Consider the following 21,322-nt stretch of genomic DNA (forward strand, 5'->3'; position numbering starts at 1 on the left):
GTCCCTTTTAAAGGTTTTTGTGGCAAGTTAGAGCATTGGAATGAGCGGGCACTACAGGGGACAGTTTCTAGCACTCCTGCAGCATGCTAGGATCCTGTTCCACTCAAAGGAAGTACATTCCAGGCCACAACAGACCAGTAACCCACTGTTGAGACCTCACTGACCAGGGGGTTAAGTGCCTAACCCAGTCTAGGCTTACCATGGTGCAACGTGTGCCAGTAGGGAGATAGCAGGATGAGAATAAAGCAGTGACTGAGAAACAGGACACAACAGAGAAAAGAAAACCAACCAAAAAAAACAAATCAGGAAATTAAAAGGCCAAAAGTCAAAATAAATTTATTTTATTTAAAGCTCTACAGAAACACTTCTATCTCTGGGGGTTGATAGTAAATTCTCTTCTGCAAGCACTGATTCTCAAAGGCACAAAATGGCTGCCAAGCCCTTACACACTGGAGAGGTAGGCAGATCTTCTCACAGCCCAGGCACCCAGATCTCAATGTGGATGCTACCTGCTTGCAGAGATACCTACATGCTATCTGCTTTTGTGGAGGTAGGATTCCTTTGATCCTAGAAGTCAGGGTGGAGGAGGAAGCATCTTTAGCTCAGCTCTGGGAACATATAAAATCACAGTACTTACAGATTACCCTTTGAATCAAGGGCTTGGTCCCTTCAGTTTATGGCTGTGTCACAGGAGCCAAGAAGATGGTGGGTATTCCACCTGGGCTGGGCAGAAAGCGCAACTGTCTGCTATTACAAAGATCCTCTTCAAAAGGGAGAATGTATTGCCTTCCTGGATCAGGCTGGATGGTCCTGACTGTGTTTTGAGCAAGATGGCACCACCTTGAGCTCTGCTTGACCTGATTTCCAAGCCAAGTGTGCTGTGATTTCTGGTTTGTCTCCTGTCCTCGATTTGCAGAGAAAAATCTTCCCTACCACAAGGCTTGGAGACAACAAACAAGAACAGTAATTTGAAATGCTGATCCTCACCCTTGAGGGAGGCACAAAGGTGAGAGGAGGAAGAGCTCCTTGCAGGAGTCATTTGTGCAGCAGGGAGAATTCTTGAGTGCAATCACATTGTCCAGCAGGCGTAAATAAGAGCAATCAGCAATGCCATGGCCACAGCAAGGGCAGCATTCTTGCGATTTTCCTTACGAAGCACACTCAGTTCTTTCTCTGGGAAACAAACAGAAGACTTGCCTGTGAAGGTTCTTCATGTTGCAGCTACATCTCCTTTCAAAACTCTCTTAGAAGCACAAAGCTACCTTGGCCACAGGCAAAAATTTTGGGAGCAGTATGCAAAGCTGCCAATTATGGGATATGCTGAATGGGAATTAACTACCCAAACTAGCAGGAACCCTTTCATTTGCTCTCATCCTGGCACTCGTCATAGCTGTGCTTGGGAATACTTCAGTGCCAGACCAGTTCCTGTTGGCAAATAACATTGCTGTAGGCATCTACTAAGGACAGACTGTCACTAGAGTAATTGTTTGTTCCCTAAGAGAATGAAGGACACAGGAGGGCAGAGAGCTATTTCTGCTATCTTCTACATGTAACAGCGTGGTACCTCCTTCTAGTGCTAAAATTTAAATACAACTGTGGCCACCTTTGAATGTCACAGAATCTGTTGCTTACACCTCAGAAGGATCAGTGTGGAAAAGGTCTGAACCTGGACACTCTTATTCTCTTGGGGTCTGAAGCTTTTTAGAGATAGGTTGCTTTCCCTCACCCTGCTTTACATAAGAACCACAGAGGCAGAGAGACGAAGACAGTGGCTACTTCAAGTGTGGAGTCTTGCCAATCTCCATTTCTGTCTGGTTCCCTTTACCAAAGATGAGAACCCCACTCTTGCTAGTTCTGTTCCACAAAACTTTGCTGGCTGGTACAGGCAAGCAGTGAGGCCTCCAGCCTTACACACTGCATGGCCAAACAGCAGTAAGTGTTTGGCAGGCAGGGTTGGGTGTGGACTGTCTCCAGAGAGACTGCTTTTGTTGCGGAGTTCATCTGCAGTGACTGCACAGGTTACTGCCTCTATAGTTTGCACAAGCAGCCTCCAGCAGTTCCCCAAGTGGTGTTGGTAATAAAAACAGACTTTCAGCTGTTCTTTCTGTCCCTGTTCTTCACCTAATACAAGCATTCTCATGCAACCACAGAGCAATCTGCTTGAATCTGCAAGGCCACAAAGGAGATGACAGGGTCACATAAACTCATGCACAGCAGTGCCAGCTTAAACTGATGCTGGCAATGCCATTGTCAGCAGCTGCAGTTCATGGCCTCCAGTGCATCAGCTGGAATAAGGAAAGATTTAATCAGAGCTCATAGCAGTGATGTCACCATTAGGTGAGGCTGTTGCTGCTGTCTGAGCTGCTGTCAGACTGCTCTGCTGCTGCCATCAGGGATGGCTGACTGCTGGCTGGTAAAAGGATGGCAGCAATTTTCAGTCTTCTGCTGTCTCTAGTGGTAGGCCCTTAGGGAACAGCTTTCAGGCTGTTTAAAGTAAATGTTAGTCTTCTGGAAACAGTCCTCTAACATGAGTTATAATTACAAATTTGCTGGCCATACCCCAGGTTTCAATGCTCTAGACCTAAAAGAATACTTGTGCCTCTTCCCCTTGTGTGAGCTCTGGTGCCTGCACAGCTGCAGAGTACTGCCAAGCAGATAACACACTGATCAATACCAGGAGCCTGATGATGTCCCAAGCAGCATCTCTAGTGGCTGTCAAGTGTGGTATCTCAGAGGGACTCTAACTGTCTACAGCAGGACTTGATCAAGGAAAGACCCTGGCTCTCTAGAACTGCAGGTAGCACATCAGTGTGAATTGCTATGCTCTTGTGCTGAGTGGCCCCATAAATTGATGCAGTAAGAACCTTCCCCAAGGAAGGTATGCTTTACTACATTCCTGATAGCACTTACCTTCTTGCCTAGCAAGCCTCTATTAGGGAAAAAAAAAAAGGTTGGGGGTAGGGATGTTAAAAGCTACTTGAGCCAATCTGTTAGCTATGATTATCTAAAGACTGGTAATTTGGGGTCTGTGGAAGGGGCATTTTCTCCCCTTCATTAGCTGATGCTTATTTTTTTTCCCTATGATAGTACAGCTCAAGTAGGAGGATGCAGCCTCCTGTTATAGTATGCTGACTACATCTCCATTAGTCTAGCTCCCTTTGGTTGAATCTAAATTCAAAGGCAGAAGTCAGAGGTGGCAGGAGCTTGAAGACAAAGCTAAGCTGCAGCACTGATCCCATCCTGCCCAGAGGGACCATTTTTAATGAAGCTCTTACCATAGTTGTCAGCTTTGGTCATTAGTAAGTTTCTCTCTCTCTCCAGTGACTTTCTGTAATGAGAAGAGGAGTTCATTACCTGCGAGGCACAACACAGCCTATTTCTTTGCTTACATGATGGAAGAGAGACTGTCCCCACTGCTGGGGATATCTGCTCACAGAATGAGCCCCTCACCCCTTCCTGTGGAAGGGTGACAGTTTAGAAGTACCCAGTTGTGCAAGAGAAGAGATGCAGCATTTTAGATTATTTTTTCCTTCCCCCAAACTGCTTCCTATCTCTCCTTTCAGGAGAGCAGTGTAGGCAAACAGCTAGAAAGGGCTCTTGGATCAGTCCCCTACTCTAGTTCCCCCCAGGTGAGGCAGGAAGTTCTCACACAGCTGTGTGATGAGGTGGGGTCCCTATATGCTCTCTGGAGGATCCTGCCCCTCCACCACATCTGGCTTAGTGCTGGAACAGTAATTCTTCTCACCATTTGAAGCTGGGATCCCTTTGTCAGAGGTATCCAATTTACAGAAATTGGCGAACTCAAAAAAACAAGCTGAATCCAAGCCCAGTACCAACCAGTTATTAGACTTAAGACTCATAATAACAGTAAAGACGAAGTCAGGCCAACCCAGCCCTTGTCTTAAACTGCACAAGATAATTAATTGATATACAGTATAAAATATAAACCCAAAACAAAATTCCTGAAAGCAGCAGTGTTTTCATTATGGCAGTGAGGACACAGTCAGTCTTTTCAGACTGTGCACATAAATAAACATGCACTAACAAATTATCTCCTCATTCAGAGAAGGCAGCAAGTGTACCAGAGTTTGTGTTCCCCTTGGGGCACAGCAAGAACAACCTGTAGGAGGAAAGAGATCCAAATCTATGTATACAGCTAGTTAAGGGAGGGCAAGAAAGCAAGCTACGTCAGGAGCAGCAGGAGAGGAAAGGGCTCTTAAAGAAAACTGGGGAAAGGCAAGGTGGAGAGCAGCCAGGAGGAAGTGAGAAGATAGATTTACCAACATGACTGAGCTGCTACTTAGAAACTTGCCTTGTGAAGAGAGTCAAGGGAAGCAGCTTTGAGAATGAGACATGAAGAAACCATGACAACTGAACTTCAAAGTGGGAAAGCAGAGCTCCTCTTTGTGTGCTATGCACTGAATTGATAATTTTGATCACGGTACCTTCCCTCCAGGGTTTTTCAAAGGGTCTGGGATAGGACAATGGAAGTTCTGTTTCTATTTCCATAGTAGCTGTAAAATTCATAGGAGGCCCCAAGAATCCCAATTCATAATTCTTTGCTCTAGGCCCTATATTTCAGGCAGAAACCATTAAATATCCCATCCTGTCAAGTTATCATAACTGTAGGTTTAGTTGTTGGCCACCTAAGTACCAGATAAAGAATACAGACAGTAAACAAGGAGAATTTAGGCCAGAAAAGGATTGCTGAGATGAGAGGCAGGAGGAGACAGGACCCTGTCTAAATATGGAGGGGGATATAAAACTCCTGTAAAGGAGGACAGGGGAGTGCAAAGGAGAGTTTAACAAAGAAGTTAAAAGTGAGCCTGGTAAGTATCAGGGGATGGAGACATCACTATTGCTATGATCATTTCTAATGGGGTTCTAGAGGACAGTATTGTAGAGCAAGCACCAGGATCATCAGTAGTACTCCCTGGGCCTATGATTGAGCTTCCCAGCCTTTTTTTGCGAGGAGCAGAGCAGTAGGATGCTAGTGACTGAAAAAATGTCCTCAAGCAGAGAGATTTGAGAATCAAGTGGGAGACCTAAGATCTCCTGCTTCATACTCAAGAGAATAGCAGGTTCTGCCTGTGTTTGCTACAAAAAATCCAGGCCAAAGTCCTTGCTTGAGTCCCAGCTCTAGAAGCCAACAGTTGCTGCCTCTACAGCAGCCACAGGTTTCAGGGGAATTGTCCCTCTTAGCTTTCCCAAGAAAAGCCAGTGTGTCAATACATCCAGACACATTAGCAACGCAGGCACAGATATTTTCCCTCAGCTGCTTCTGCAGCTGGATCCCAGCCTGGTTTGGCCCTCAGTAGTAGTTGCTGCACATCTCTCTGATTGAATTTGGGTGCCTTCAGCAAGGCTTGAGCAGCAGCGTGCAGAAAACCTTTGCCAGACTCACAGAGCAGGTTGGTAACAGGCCAGGAGCCAGGTCTGCAAATGAACTGGCAAGTTTGAGGCACTACTTGTCTGGTTGTGGCACAGGCTGGAGTCAGGCTGTTAATAAATTACAGCTCGCTCTCTATATTATTGCATTTCTCACAGGGGCAAGTTCCCCAAGAAAGCTCCAAGCTGGGGGAAAAGAGTCTTGTCATGGGGAAATCACACATTCTGACCCCTTCAAGAGCCCTTGCTTGGTCCTACAGCAGGATGGCAGCTAGCTGAAGTGCACAGACAGAGCTGTGAAAGGAGCTGGTCAGCAGTACCTTCCTTCGGGGCTGAGCTTCTCCCTGCGCAGCTTAAGATCCACCTCTTCCATGCTCTGTCTGCAGTGTGCCAGCTTCTCCTCCAATCCATCAATCTGAAAAACACACACCAGTCACTGTCATTTCTTCTCCCAGCTTACAAGGAACCATTCCCACTCAGATGGTGGCAGCTCAGCCACTCCACCTTCTTCCTCCCCAAATCAAGGGAAGAACCCCGTATCTCTGTAGAGATCACAGCACAGAGAGCTCATCATCTCCCAGATCAGCCTGTATTCTAGCCCAGACAACGGTAACATCATCATCCCAGACACACCCAAGCCAGCCCTGACACTGCCTATTGTGTGGCTGGCCAGCACTCTTTTGCTAGGATCTGATCCTGTTCCAGGCTGTTCTAGTTTCTTTGTGTGTAGGTCCACAATTAGAGGATAAAAGAGAGACACTGGCCTAAACCAAAGCCTGAAGGACAAGGTCTTCATTTAGCCCTGTGAATGGATGTAGAAATTCATGGGATGTGACTACAAAGCTGTCTGGTTGGGTGAAGAGGGAACAAAAGGATACCTACAGTCTCTTACCCAACTACATCTACAACAGCACAGGAATCTGCACAGTATGCTCGAGAGCATTTGCCACTGCCTCCCTCAACCTGTACCAAGTGTTGGCAGCAACATATTTCTGTGCAGAAAAACGTTGGTTAGCTCATTGTGTCTCTTCATCAAGTATCCCAACAGCCTGAGTCTTCCTGTGGAGGGGAGTAACCACAGAGGGTTGATTTCCTTGTGTGCAAACAGACTGCCCAGGAGGGAGTCCCACCATGGGCAGCAGTTCTGGGAATTATTCCTCTCTTCTGCCTGGCAACCACAGCGTAGACATCTTGAGGAAAACTTTATCTTTCAACCTTGTTTCAGCAGGGAACCAATGGGACTAATCAGGTAACATGAACACAACAACCTACCTGAAAGAAAACAGCCTTGGTGCACTGAGGTGGCAGTGACCTCTCTTTTGAGCTACTTAGTGCAACACTCCTGCTGTGCCTGGTTCTCCAGGGAAGGCCAAAGCTGGCAGCATGGCCTCTTTGTGGTGGAAGCGTTCTCCAGACACTAAGAGGGAGCAGAGTCCTGGTTAAAGGTGGAATGAGCTGCCTGGACTCCAGCCTCAGAGACAGCCCAGAGCACAAACACACTCATAAACAGTAATAAGGAAAACAAAATCAAAGGTAGCGATCCCTAATTATTGCTGCTTTGGGATCAGCTCTGTTCTGATCAGCTCCTGTTAATGAGCTCATTAACAATCTCACACCTTCTGCTCAGGAAAGGCAGGCAAGCATTATAACTAAGCAGGACGAGAGAGAAGAGGCTTGACATAAAGCAGACCATGAAAAGAAGTTTAACCAGTCAGTTAAATAGGCTGGAAGGAGCACAGCAGAGCTGGGGAGGGGGACACATATTGGAAAGCTCAAATAAATCTTTGATTTATCAGATAGTAATTTCAAAGTCCTGGGTTATTAGGCAACTCTGCCGGTGCTGTTGAGATGCCAAACTCCCCAGAGGCACATGCACAGCTTCCTGAGCCCAAGGGGAGCACCAAGGCATATCATCTGATCCCAAAGCTCAGGGAATAGCACTTCTGTGTTTGACAATGCTTGGGTTTGCCTGGATGAGGGTAGTTGTCCTCCTCCATTCCCAGCTGCGCCAGTTAAGAATGTTAACTCCAGCTGCTCATTGCTATGTCATCCACTACAACTCAGTCAGCGTGATGCATTGCCCCAGTCTGCTTCAGGGCCAAGGAAGGACTTCACCCAGGCCAGCTCTGACCACACTTATCAGCAAGTTAATTTAATAGCAGAGTGCAGTAGAGCAGAGGTGGGGTGTTGGTCCAGTCAAATTTAAGAATTACCATCTCCCTCACCAGTTCCTATCATTTGCAAATGGCTGTTTCTGCTCCCTTAGCTGTTGGAAGCCCTTCCATGCACACACAGCAAAAGATGCTTCAGGGTGTGTTAGCTGGCTCCTCCTTAGCCAGTTAACTTATTACAGTGCACCATGGCTGCTCTGGATATACATTTAAAAATACTGCTAAATAATATGTTAATGAATTAATTAGTTAGTCAGCTGCCAACACCACCACTAAATTATCCATGCCACTGCACTCCTATCCCCTCCTCCAGAACTGCTCCTCCTGCTCAGTTTGCAGTTGCTGTCACTAGTACATTCTCTGCCCATACTTCCCTCATTCATAAGACTTAACAAGAGTATATTCTGCTCAACTTTGTCAGTGCTTTGACTTTCTGCTGACTAAAAATCTCCAGATTCCACATAATACTTTAAAGTTTCAACTGGTTTTACTGCTCTTAAATCAAAACCCAGGTTTGGGTCCCCTGCTGGAGAGCAATAATTTGCTAATAAAACACATGCCCTGAAACTGCACCATCAGCTGTGCTGAGCTGGGGGCACAAGGGACAAAAAAATAATCAGAAAAAAAAAAAGGCAAGGAAGGAGGAACAGATTGCTGAATGAACAAAATACTTTTCTTTCAGAATCTCACTGCTTCTTTTCTTCTGGCTAGTCTGGGTTATTAGGGGTTCTAAGAAAGGACAAGAGTGAGGATTCACAGATGCTATCCATTCACTGTGCCCCAGTTTTCCCACTTATAAATTAAGACAATATAATCTGCTTCCTGAAGGCAGCTCATTTGAGTAAGAAGCCTCAGACATCGACCCAAACTATGGGCAGAGCACTATCTTGGTATGTCAGTGCCATTGCCTTGCTTGGCATTTAGGATCTGCTCCTGGAAGCCAGGAGTCTCTTGCCAACTCAGCCATCCAGGTAACTCTTCACTGCAGGACGGAAGACAGAAACAGAAAATAAGCACAGGGAAAAATCAGAGTAATGCCTGGGAACTACTGATTACTCTCTGGGCTGCTGAGGAAACTCCTTGGGGGGCCATAGTCCGTAAAACTGTAGCATAAGAAAATCTGTAGAGCTTTGGCATCATTCCCTGCTGCAGCTAGCTCTCCAGGACAGCCATCCTAGAAGCAGATGCTTCTATCTGAGCTTGCTGTGGATGGAAAGCTCTCCCCCTCCTACTAAATAACACGAGGTTAGTAGGTCTATGTACCTGGGCACACTGGAAGCCTGCAGGAAAACAAAGAGCCAAGCTCGCTTACCTGAACCACCCCTGCACTTCACACTGCCTTATCTTTTTAGTGGCAATCTCAGCACAGTGCCTCCTAAGTTGCAAAGATGAACCCTTCCTCCTTTCAGCTCTCCTTTCCTTGAAGGGGATCCTCGGGGACAGAGCTGAAATGCAGCAAGCAGAAAGCTCACATGACAACTCCTCGGGTTCACACAGATGGTAGCAGGGACACAGGACTTCATTCACAGCAACATCTTTAAGTAGTTCCAGTTAAAAATGGGGAGTGAAATGTGCTTCACATCCAGGCAGCAGATCTGAACACACAGAGCTGCCCTTCTGAAGCTCCTCAGGAGACACTCCAGAAAGTCAAGTCCCAGCAGCTTTGGATGCACTCAGGGATCTAAGACCAGATGCCTCCTTGGCTCCACAGGTATGACAAGGCATTCAGGTATTTTTGTTGAATTCTGGCAACGCTTGCTCGTGATCTGGAAACCTTTTTAAACCAGAGAGACCTGGAATGGATTTCAATCCAAACTGACTTACATGCTTATTACAGATTCCATTTGTTGGGACCATCTTGGGCAGAGAGCCCAAAATGCCTCACATAAAGGCAGAGACAAAGAAGTGAAAAAGAAGCAGCTTTGCTTATAGAATTGAGCTGAATCCCATTTAATACATTTTGTAATGAATTAATGAAAGCTTTCTTTCCAGCAGAAAGGCTAAAAGCGCTTTTCAAGAACTGGCCTCCACCCTCTGTTTTTATGAATTCCGTAATTAAGATACTGGCAAAGAGCCATATCACACATTCGTCGACATCCAACAGCATTAGGTAATGAGGTTTTTGTCTTCTGACCCTCATAAAACAGATCAAAGCCAACTGAAGAGGTGGGGGCAAAGAAAAAACCCTTTCCTGAGCAGTCTTTACATGCCTTGTCACCTGCCAGCACACTTGAGCTGTTCTTTCATGGAAGAATTAATGGTTCCTGCATCCACAAATTTGGCTAGATTATTAAAATCAGTCCAGCAGAGACAAATTTTGTTTAAATTCAAGAGCTAACTTGCAGTTCATGGACACGCTTCCATTTTCTCCATGCTCTTGGAATAATTTTGCATGCTGGAAAATCATTTCACAGACATTCCGCCCACAGCATGCTTGGAAATATTTACCAGATAAGCTAGTAACAGCAGAGGATGATCCACCAGCAAAGTCCAAGATGACTCCTGCAGAACAACCCTGTGTGTTGCTAAAGGAGAAAAGGCTGGATCCTACCTGCACCTCCTCCTTCAGCCTTGCAGGGACCATCTCGTTAGCCAGGGTCCTGCCTGAGCCCAGAGCAGGACCGCACACAGACCTGACCCACAGATTTTTGAATGTGAGTAAAAACTGTGTTGGCCTTTCCCCTACTCTTTATGCTCTGTCATAGACACTGATCAGCCATTGCCCTGTCAGAAGCAGCAACACATGTAACAATAGTTTCTACAAACACACACCTGACATTTTGCAGCCCTGGTACTGCCCGAGTGCAGGTGTTCTCCTTGCATTTAATGCCCTTTTCTGCCTCAGTGATTTTTTTTCAGTTGTTGCCTGAGCCCCAAGTATATTTTTAATGGCTACAACATCCTCTGGCAAGAAGTCTCACAGCAGATTATGGGAAAAACCAACCCCTGCTGTTTGTTCTGAGCTTGTCAGCTGCTGGTTTCATTTGATAGCCCTAACTTTGTATTGATAGCATATGTTTGTTTAAAGCCACAAATAGCATGCAGAGGATATAGACCTATATTGGGTCCCTTGCAGTCATGTTTTTCAACTTAAAAGGACCTGGAATGCTTGGTAGTTTCTTGAATAGAAGTTTTCCACACCTTTGGTCATCCATGTCACTCTCTTGAGTTAATTCCATTTTCACTATTTTGGTACAAAATGGACCAGTCTTGCCAGTTTCATTTTCCTGCTGAGTGTCCTCAAGAAAGTCCTATGCAGCTCAGCATTGTCAATAGGGCTGCCTATCAAAAGGCTACAGCTATGTGAAAGGAGAAGTGGCATGAACTTGAACCACCACAACATTATGGAGACACATTTACATCTGTTTAAACCAGATTATATCAATTACATCTGCAATTTGTAAGTGCAAGCAAATCTGATAAGTGTCCATCTAGAAAATTGCATTCATTTAGCATCATGACTTCAGTTAAACAAGCATGACTCTGCCTAGATGAGGCCTTTCAAAGCTAGTCATGCATCACGTCATATTAAGACTCATTTGAAAAGTTTTCTTTACAATCCTAACAGCTCAGAAGGTAGTACTGAACAGAATAAAAGTTTAAATTATGAAACAAGTATCTTGGTCCTCATGCAAACTGAAACACAGCCCTCTCTTCCTGTGGCTTAAAGGGAGATTTTTCTTTCTTCCTCCATAACTCCTCTTCAGTACTGTTCTCATCATTGCAAGTGGAAAGAATTTTATCTTGCAGTAGTGTCTTTGCACTAAGAAATTTTCACCTGTAACACACCAACAAAGAGTAGTTCTACAATCCTTTCAAAACTAGTATGTTCCATGATGAAAACTTCTAAAAAAACCCCCCAAAACTAATCTAAAGTTACTACAATTCCTCAAACACTTTGCAAGAATTTTCTGTGGCACCTAAAAATCAGTCCCTTTTCATTCTGTGAACAGCAGGTTCCTAACAGGCTGAGCCTTTTTGCCACCTCTCTTTTTGTAAGGTAGACCCTACGATCTCTACTCTTCTTGTCTGCCACCTCTCAAACCACAACCACAAAAAAAATTGCTATTCAACTCTCCCTGCTAGGCTCACCAAAGGAAGCTTGGACAGTCAGCACACCCCTCTGGACTCCCTTTGGTGGTTATATTTGGGTTAGAGTGCCCAGAACTGTTTGCCTAATGAAAGTCTAACCAATGAAACAGACCAGAAAACTATAAACGGAACTTCCACTCCACACAGCAGGATGAGAGGGGATCTCATCAATACATATCTTAAAGGTGGGCGTCAAGAGGATGGTGCCAGACTCTTTTCAGTGGTGCCCAGCGACAGGATGAGGAGCCATAAACTAAAACACAGGAAGTTCCACATCAACACAAGGAAGAACTTCTTTCCACTGAAGGTGGCAGAGCACTGGAACAGGCTGCTCAGGAAGGCTGTGGGGTCTCCCTCTGGAGACATTCAAAATCTACCTGGTTATGTTCCTGTGTGACCTGCTCTAGGTGACCCTGCCTTGGCAAGGGGCTTAGATGAGATGACACCCAGAGGTCCCTTCCAGCCCAAAGGATTCTGTGACACTCACCTTTATATTACTAGCTGATGACACATATATGACAAGCCCTGCCATTTCCCTGGCCTTTCTAGTCTGGTTACCTTGGTCTGTTGTGCATGAAAAGGCTTCAGGACAGAGAGGTGACCAGTGAGATTCACTGAATCAATTCTGCCCCATTTCAGCTATTTGTGAGGAACGTTCAGGATTTACTGTCCCCACATGATCCACAACCCATGGACTTGAACTATGGGCTCTCCACTGCCTCCTCCAAGTCAGTCCAGACAGCACTGTTCAGTGCAGGAGCCAGAAAGATGTATGCTTCAGAGACCTTAACTAACACGACTCAGATTGTTAACAGAAATACAGATTTTCAACAGAGCTTACCAGCAGCCCTCCTGCCACCCAGGAGATCATAGAATGGGTAAGGTTTGGAGGGACCACAGTGGGTCATCTGCTCCAACCTCCCTGCTCAAGAAGCGTCATTCTTGAGCACATGGCACAGGTGGAATCTCCAGTAAGGGAGAGAAAGACAAAACACTCAAGCACAACAATAAAAAGGCAGCTTTAGAAGGGAGGCATGCTCTTAAAACCCAGCCTTTCCCCTTTCTCCTCGCTGTGGTTCACAGACCCCTCACACGCTGGTTCACCACTGGGCTCCTCTCAAGAAGCAGCAGCACACGGCTAACTTCCAGCGCCGCACACACACACCGGGCTGGGGGCCACGGCCGGCCGTAGCACCCCCACGGGCACACACACCCACCGCCCCTCACGGCACTGGCTCAAGGGCTCGGCGGGAGCAAGGACACCACGTGCCATCGTTCAAGGCCCACATTAAGGATGCGGCTCCAAGCCCCCCACTAGCCCGGCAGCGACAGCGGCCACCGCCCACCCCCTCACCTCCCAGGCCACGCTCGGCCCCGCTCGCCGCCTGCCCATGGTCCGGCCCCGCCCGGCCGCGCATGCGCAGGGCCGCCCCGCGCACCACCGCCCTGGTGCGGAGCCGCGCTGTGGGGCGGGCGGGTGCCATCTTGGGGAGGGTGCTGCTGCCCGCCCGCTCTGACGGGGCCACCGGCCCCAGCCCTGGGTCTGGCCCTGCGAGCCCTCTCGGCGTGGTTCCGACACAGCCGAGGGCGAGCTGCAGCCAGAGCGGTGCCTCCCGCATTGTGCCAGTGCTGCCCGCATCCTGCTCTGCCCTGTCTAGTGGTATCGGATGAGGGATGGCTGGGGGAGCCAGCAGGCTGGGGAGCTGAGGTGGGACTTCTTGGTCATGCCTGGTCTTGCCTCTCCACCCCTCAGAGACCCCGGCTCCCTCGGGTGCTGTCAGTCTGGGCAGATCCGAAGTGGTCAGTTAGTTTTCCCACAAGCAGAGCCAGCGCATTCGTGGCCCCTCCAGACCAGGTCTTGTAGTGCTGGGTAGTGGGGATCTCTCAGGGAGAAGGCAGCCTCGGAAACACAAGGCAAACCCAGGACGGCTGCTTTACAGAGTGTTAGGATAACAGAATTTTTTTGGACATCAGGAGGAATTTCTTCACAGAAAGTGTTGTCCAACATTGGACAGGGAGGTGGTGAAGTCACTATCCCTGGAGGTGTTTAGGAAAAGACGACGTGGAACACAGTGTCATGGTCTCGTTGACATGGTGGTGTTCCATCAGGTTGGACTCAAATGGTCTCAGAGGTCTTTTCCAACCTAATTGATTCTGTTCTTGTGTCGTTCAGATTGTCCTTGGGGCTTCCTACTCCAACACTAGCTTTGTGCTAAAGCAGCTGAGGAAAAGCCGGCTGTGTGATCTACCTGGGGACAGCACTTTGTGCATGCCAGCCAGTTCACTGTAAGATGCTAATCATGATGTTACATATGCATGACAACTCTTGTTCTGACCAAGAAAGCTTTTTATGAAACACTGCTATCTTGTATTTTAAAAAAAAGCAACACCACTGAAATGCATCTGTCTTCAGGGTAGGACATGGCTGCTACATGAGAGAGTAGCAGAGCTATTTGCTGGCAAAAAAGGAAGGCTAGGCAGCAGCAACGTTTATTAGACATACAGACTGAAGTTTCATTTTGACTAAATACCCTCTGCTGACTGAAATTTTGCTAGAATAGCAGGAGTGCAGATGCCTGTCGTAGAAGCAGTGATAATACTGATAACTAATTAGTGTGTTTCATCTTTCTTTAAAACACCTCCCCCCCCCCTTCACTTTTACTATGTGAGGTGGCATGTGTTGGTAACAGCATCACTCTCATTTTATGTCTGGAGAAATGAGGGACAGCTGTACTCTTTTCTGCTTCCCAATGTGGTACTTGACTCCATGTAACAGTCTATACTTCTGAACCCAAAGGAGCCAGAACTCCCACCTCCAAATGGAGACACTGTGAGATAACTGCTTTCCAAGCAGAAGCAGCTCAGTCAGAAGGCAATAAAGAAGCTGAGTAGGACCCAGCCAGCAGCCCTGGGGAAGCACAGCGCCAGGGGGAGGGAGAAAATGTAAAAGAGGGAGAATGTTATTTTTTTCCCCCCTCTTAGACAGAAGACTTGATTAGTGAGTGTAAATAGAATCTAAAAATGCATAGAGGTTTGAAGAAACCCATCTGTTATGGTTTACAATTGGCTGAAATAGCCATTACTTCAACAGAAAGCATTTTCTCCTTCACAAAGGTGAGTATTGGTTCAGGGGAGGACTGTCAATTCTCACATACACTTCGCCACAGAGAGACGAACGTATGCTATTTTGCGGGGAGACGACTGTGACCTTTGTTGTCACATCTTTTGGGAAGACAGAAAAGGGGAACTGGTTCCTCCCTCATAAGATAAACCACCATTCTCACCATTGCAAGCAGCAGTTTTCAATTCGTGTATTAGTCCTCCTGGCACTCCTGAATCCATCAAGCTGATAACCTGATTATGCCTGTTATCTGATCTTGTGTCTCCTAGTTCTGCCCTCAGCTGACACCTTCTCTTCATCCATCCATCCCTGTTATGTCTTCATTTCCTATTGTACTAGTTTGAAAACAAACTAGTGGGAGACACCAAGTCAGAATAACAATTTAATAGGGAAATAAAAGGAGCGGGGAAGAAAAAATAAAGGCGGATAACACTGGGTTAAACTGACAGAGTTAGGATACAACCTGGCACCCTGTTAGGCAGGGTGGTGGTAGCAGTCTGGTAGAATGGTGGCTGCAGTCCTCCCGAAGCTGCGATCCTGTAGAAAAAGGATCTGCTCCCCCTCAGAAGGTCCAGTGGGAGCTGTGTAGCTCCTGTCCTCTGGAAATCCAGTGGGAAGGTTGTCTCTGGTGTTCAGAGTCTCAGATTATATCCAGGATGGAATGCTTGGTTCCTCCCTCTGGGTGGAGCATCTCACAATAGGGTAATGAGTCATGAGGCCAAGTGTTGATGAGGCTCATTAACAGAAGATAGTCCGGAGGGAGTTATCTCTGAGTCAGGTGGCAGGACAGTGATGGGTCATTAACAGAAAGATAGTCTGGGGGGAGGAGGCAAGGAAACACTGCCCCACCTGATTTCAACACCTCATGAGGATGGTAATAGAATACACTGCAACCCAGGACACCTATGTAACATCATTCTTGTCATCTACATGCTAAGGCAAGAAAGAAAAACTGTTCCTTTTCCTCTGCAAGTTTATAGTATTTTCCTTCTTGAAACCTGAAGAAGAGATCTGGAAGTTTTTCACATGCAATGACATCAGCTTCTGTGTTTTAGAATATCCACGGACATGAGTATGAATTTTAACTACTCCGTATCAGGCAGCTGCTACTGTCAACATGCATATCTAAGCCGGAAATCAAAAGTTTTTAACTTAGAGAGCAATCATATTATGGAACATACCTCCTGCCAGAAGGGTAGGAGGAAAAGAATGAAATAGTTTTTCGTAGGGTCTGGAATGGGATGATCTAACAAAAAGCCTGTAAGAGGAAGGCACCGGATCTGGTGACATACAAGTGAACACCAAATAACATATCCAGTAATGAGACTGGATATGGTCCTGGTGAGACCCTGCTCTGTGTCTCTGATTATGCTGTCCCTACTGCATCCTTGCAGTCAAAATGAGTGACAAAGTGGTGTTAGAAACTAAAAATACACAACTGTCAGCCATAAAGGAACATATAGAAGACACTGCACCTACGTGCCCAGAGGCAGGATCAGATACACTGAAGCCACCCAAGCAGGTGTTTGCTGTACCTGTGCTTAACCCAGCAGGGATGCTGCCACCTCCTCAGTACCTGTAACACTGCTCATTCACTGGTAGCTGGGAAGGTTTGCCTCTTCCTTGTAACCTAATTGAGCTTTTTGCATCTTGGCCTATTCTCAGCACACATGGGGAGCAATTGATTAGCATTTTCTAACAACCTTATACATTTGAGGTTCATTATCATATTCCCTCTTCTGTTTTCTTCCTGCTAGACTCAGTCCTCTTCTTTCAGCTCTATACATTTTGCACCTCTAATACTGTTTGTTACCTTTCTCCAGCCCAAACCTGGACTAAACCTATCTAACTTGGGGGTATTGAGAAAGCAAAAAAGTATCCCCTTTGTCTTATAAGGAGTGTTACTATTGCAGCCAAGAAGGAAATTTGTCTTTTAATGCAATACTTTCACAATGGCAATTCATATTTGTTTCACAGTCCTGTAGCTCCTCAATGTTTCCTCAGTGCTGAGGTCTAGTTAGGTGTTCCCCATTTCTTTATTGGTGCATTTAATTTCTTTCCCTTATCAATTCCGTATTTTGAACCAGTTTTATGAAATTTAAGCTATCTGAATGTGAGCTATTTCTCCAATTTCCCAAAATCATTTTTTTTCCTATTGTGCCTTCAGTCTTTCATGATCTTCCAGACTCGGGGCCAACTATGCATTTTATAAACATACTTTATTTAATTATCCAAGTCACTGGGGAAACCAGTTGATAGATCTGTTCTATGTAAGTCCTCCTAGTCTGATGACAAACTGCTGATAACTAGTTTCAGAGTGCATACCTGTGAAAAATATTGTTTCAAAAAGCCTTACTACACATCAGGACAGCCAGCATTGCTGGGCTTGCTCTCTCTACTATTTCAGGTACTGTGACAAAGAAAGCTAAACAGTTTATGTGATTTGGCTTTTTCTCTGCTGGCTTTTTTGTATTACCTGATTATCTTTAAGTGATAACAAATTGATTATTTAATAATTTTTTCCACATTTATTGAGGAGATGGGAAGGTAATGGCTGAGGAATCAAAGTTTTCAGGAAGGTTTAGGGACACTTGCTGATTTTTATCAGGGCAGTGCTTACTCTGAGGATAATTTAATAGAACAGACATTAAGTCTTCACTAGTAATTAAGTCTTTACTAGGAAATTGAGCAACATCAGGAAATGCTCCTAGAATACAATCTCAACCTTGAGATTTACATGTCAGTGTACCCCTGGCATGGTTTGATTTGGTCCCACCACGACTGTCCCAGACAATTTCCAGGCATGATTTGGGAGTTATAGGCAGAGGACCATTCCCAATGGGCTTTTTCATGAGGTCATGGTTTCAGAGGTGAAGAGAGTTTAATGATATGGATGTGAGCCATTCGGTGCTAGTTTACAGGATGTGTCTAGGAGAATGTTCCTGGGCACTCCTGATTTACTACCTTCCTACCTCTTTTTGCCTTCTCCATCTGCAAGATTCACTGTGCTTTGTAAGCACAAATGAATCAGTCCTCTGACAAGTCTGAGAGGAAGCTGAGGCCAGACATCTCACTTTATAGATGTGAAGCAGTATCTGACCTAATCTTCACAGCAATGAAGTAGCTGGGTTAGCACTGAATCAGGGGCCTGACCTCTTATGCTTGGCTATACCATGGGGAGCAGCCCTTTTTGTCCCAGGCACATCCTTCCCCAGCTTGTTAGGCAGTGTCTCAGTGGACCTTGAGATGGGGGGGACCTTCTGAGAACAGGTTTCCTGTTGCAGTGAACCATGTGCCCCTGCAGTTTCCCCCAGAATAGTGAGCCCAGCTCTAGCCCAATGCTATGTCTCCTCTCCCCTCCCAGCCCTGCTGTACCACATGCAGCCGGTCACTGGGATCACAAAAGGAAGGAAATCACTGTGCTGTGTCAATGGAGAAGCCTCTCGGCAGGGAAAAGCAGAGGTGGGAGCAGGCAGGGTGAGCTAGCCTCCATCCGTGTACTTGCACCTGTGAAGAGATGGAGGGAAGCATTTGATGCTGAAGGCAGCCAGGAATGGGGAGTCCCTGCAACATGATGACTCCTAACACACTGGGATAAGTAGAAAATTTCTCCGGGGTAGAGATTGTGTGTTGACCTCCCAGAGGAAACAAAAACTAAGTGCAAATGAGGCAGACAACAAGTTGAGAGGTGCCATGAGCTAGAACTGGGCTATTAGCTTTATTATTCCCCCCGTTCCCTCTTGTAGGACTAACATATAAATTCCCTGCCTTCTCCCCAAGCTCTGTAAGCAGGGATGAAATTGCATCTTTGCGATGATGACCAGGGGACAAAAATTCCAGTGCAGGCATGTCTGCCCCTACCGGCGAAGATTGCAGAATTAAATGCCGCCAGGGAGCAGAAGAGGAACAAAAAGCACTGTCAGATTTCAGTTGTCTGAAAGATGCTCCTGTAGGGTGGGGTGTTTTTTCCCTCTGGGAAGATAAATATTGAGAATCCAATGGACTGCATCTTCAGTTTGCGTGCATCATGTTCTCTGCTTCCACCTTGATGGGCTTCACACAGTTTCTGGGAACAGCTTGAGATTACAGAATTAATTAAATGAAATTAATCAAAACAACCTACCGGAGACAAAACTGGCATCGGTGAAATGCAGAGTTGGACTAAGAAGGGATTCTGTAGTTAGGGCTAATGCTTGCCTTCATCAGTAGATTCTGTTTGGACGAAAGCCTGTGTCATATACGGCTCAGTCAAACATGAGGGGCTCTGAGGAGTTGTGTGCCTCATGCAAGATCACGTCTGTCCATGCAGGGTAGTAATTGTGGTGGGAACAGATGGAGTCCTGCTTTTCACAGAGCCAGGCACAGCGTGTAATCACAGATCTTGCTTTGATGCTGAATGAAGCTGAACTCCAAATCGTGCTGTGTTAGTGCGGAGGAAGCAGGAGAACTGGAGCAATGGCTTTTAGAGATGTGATCTGAGAGGGTTCCATGGGTCCAGTGGATATGTTCCTGCAGACCTGGAAGCAGAGGTACAAATTTGCCCAAATGAATTACTGAAATTGGAGATTCCCCTCTGCTTTAGTCTCTGCCCAGTCCCTCGGCACATGTCAGCCCAAGTGTTCTTATGCCAGGTGTCAGTTTGGAGGCATTCTTTTGGGCCTGTCCCAGTCATTTATGTTCTGTGCTTTATGAAAGTATTGCTGTCCTCCCAAAACCACACTGCATCATCCTGAGCATCTAAGAAATTGTGTGGGTGTGGTTTCTATTGAGCAAGGACAAGAGCGCAGTTACAATAAAAAATATCTGTTCGAGGGTGAAGTGGTCAGATATATTGTGGGGATGGGTCGCTTATAAATATCTGAGAACAGAGAGAGGCCCAAGCAGCTTTATGAAGTGCTGTGTGATTGGGGCCACAACCCTGTGGCTGAGTTTATTCTGCGGCCAGCAGAAGTGCATCCATCACAGAGACGGGCGGCGTGATGCAGAGGCAGTACAGTGTCCTGCTGGTTGCCTGGGAAGTCATGGGGAGCTGTGCATTCTGAATCAGGGCATGGCTGAGTAGAACAGCATGCCCTGCTTTTAACATTTGGCAGGTATCAGGGAAGGGAAAACGTGGCCATCACAGTTTCCCCAGACAAGTTTGCTTCTGACCTGCTTGTGGGATCTTGAAGAGTCTCTTGAGGAGAACCCCCTGGCCTTCCCTGCCAGTTCAAAATTGGGTGACCTGGCTTTATAGCAATGCTTTTAAATTGGGGTCCCTCAGCTATGTTCAGAACCTGAACCCTTGGAGATTTATCCCCTTGAATAGGCTCCGGGGAACCAGAAAGTACTTGGCAAATAGGCTGCAGAGATTTAGGGTGGCAAGGTTGGCCTGGTGATGCAGAGCTCACACACTTCGTTTGTGGTCCTGTGCTGGGTGTATGGTTTCTAGCTCAGTCATCTGGTGCACAGAATCTCCATTCCTTCCCTTGTCATCCCATTCTCACCTGCTCTACTTCCTTGCCTGGCTGTTAGGAGATAGTGGCCGGGTGGCAAATTGTCTTCTGTTCCCATCTTGACTTTTCTACTCAGTTTATGTGTGGCATTCCCCTATCTCCTTGTCCCAGGGGCATTAAGATCTCTGGTTTCAGTTGACAGTGCTGTGGAAGGCATGAGGAAGCTGAATCACATCTGCTGTTTGTCAAAAGCACCATATTCTATCCAGATCCCATGGGGAATTTGTCCTACAAGGTTCCAGGTGCTGTTAGAGTAGTGAAGTGCTCAAGGATGCTGTGATCTTGCTGACAAGAGGCAGGAGAAACCAAATCTGTACCTCTTCCCACATTGTCTCTTCTGCAGGCCTGTCATGTGGCAGAGAGACTGCTGAATGCCATGGCTGATCCAAACAGAGCTGTCAGTTGTTGTGAGAGAGGACAGCCATGTAGATGTATTCCCTGGCTCCTGCACCTTGCTGTGCAGTCAGACTGAGTCCATCCTTGTCTGCAGGGACAGCGAGGGGCTTGCCCTCTAATGTGTCTTGTGGTTTTCTGGACAGCGAGATGCTCTTTGAAAAGAAAGTGCCTAGTATTTATGCTAAGCACTGTCCTTCCTAGTCACCCTCCTGCTTCAAAGCCCCTCTTGTTGATCCTGGTGGTCATCAGGCCTCTGTGCTCCTAGGAGAACATGATTGACCCTTTGCTTCTCATTTTCCCTAGGGTAATGGGAGAGAGGCTTGTAAGGACAGGGTGCTTCGGGCTCCCTGAGGAGGGAGAAGAGAGGAATTTGCTCCTACATGAAGATGTCTGCAAATGGGAGGTGACAGCCCTGTGCATCCCTGCATGCTCTTGTCTTGTTTAGGTAGAAGGAGAGTGATTAGATCCTTTCAGGTCTTTGCTGACCTCCAAGGGAACGTGCAGCTCACTGCCTCTGATCAAGAGGAGAGTCTGAAAATAGCATTATTTCTCATGCTATAATTTCTGCTTTCTCAAATGACTTACTGGGTGATTGGTGGAGACAAATGCTCCAGAAATGGGAACCTGGCAAGGAACCTGAATGCCCCCAAGTCTAAGAT

General features: G+C 46.5%; 1 protein-coding gene across 1 annotated transcript; it reads right to left on the reverse strand.

The window, feature by feature from the left end:
• Window positions 1–310: 310 nt before the first annotated feature.
• CCDC167 (coiled-coil domain containing 167) lies at window positions 311–13,057 on the reverse strand. Its single transcript, XM_048297130.1, has 4 exons — window positions 13,006–13,057; window positions 5,709–5,803; window positions 3,276–3,328; window positions 311–1,173 (listed from the first exon to the last, which is right to left on the reverse strand). The coding sequence occupies exons 1-4, from the start codon at window positions 13,042–13,044 to the stop codon at window positions 1,070–1,072; spliced, it is 291 nt and encodes a 96-aa protein (XP_048153087.1). The 5' UTR covers window positions 13,045–13,057; the 3' UTR covers window positions 311–1,069.
• Window positions 13,058–21,322: the final 8,265 nt, after the last annotated feature.

Source organism: Corvus hawaiiensis, chromosome 3, assembly GCF_020740725.1.
Source record: "Corvus hawaiiensis isolate bCorHaw1 chromosome 3, bCorHaw1.pri.cur, whole genome shotgun sequence".
Taxonomy (NCBI): domain Eukaryota; kingdom Metazoa; phylum Chordata; class Aves; order Passeriformes; family Corvidae; genus Corvus; species Corvus hawaiiensis.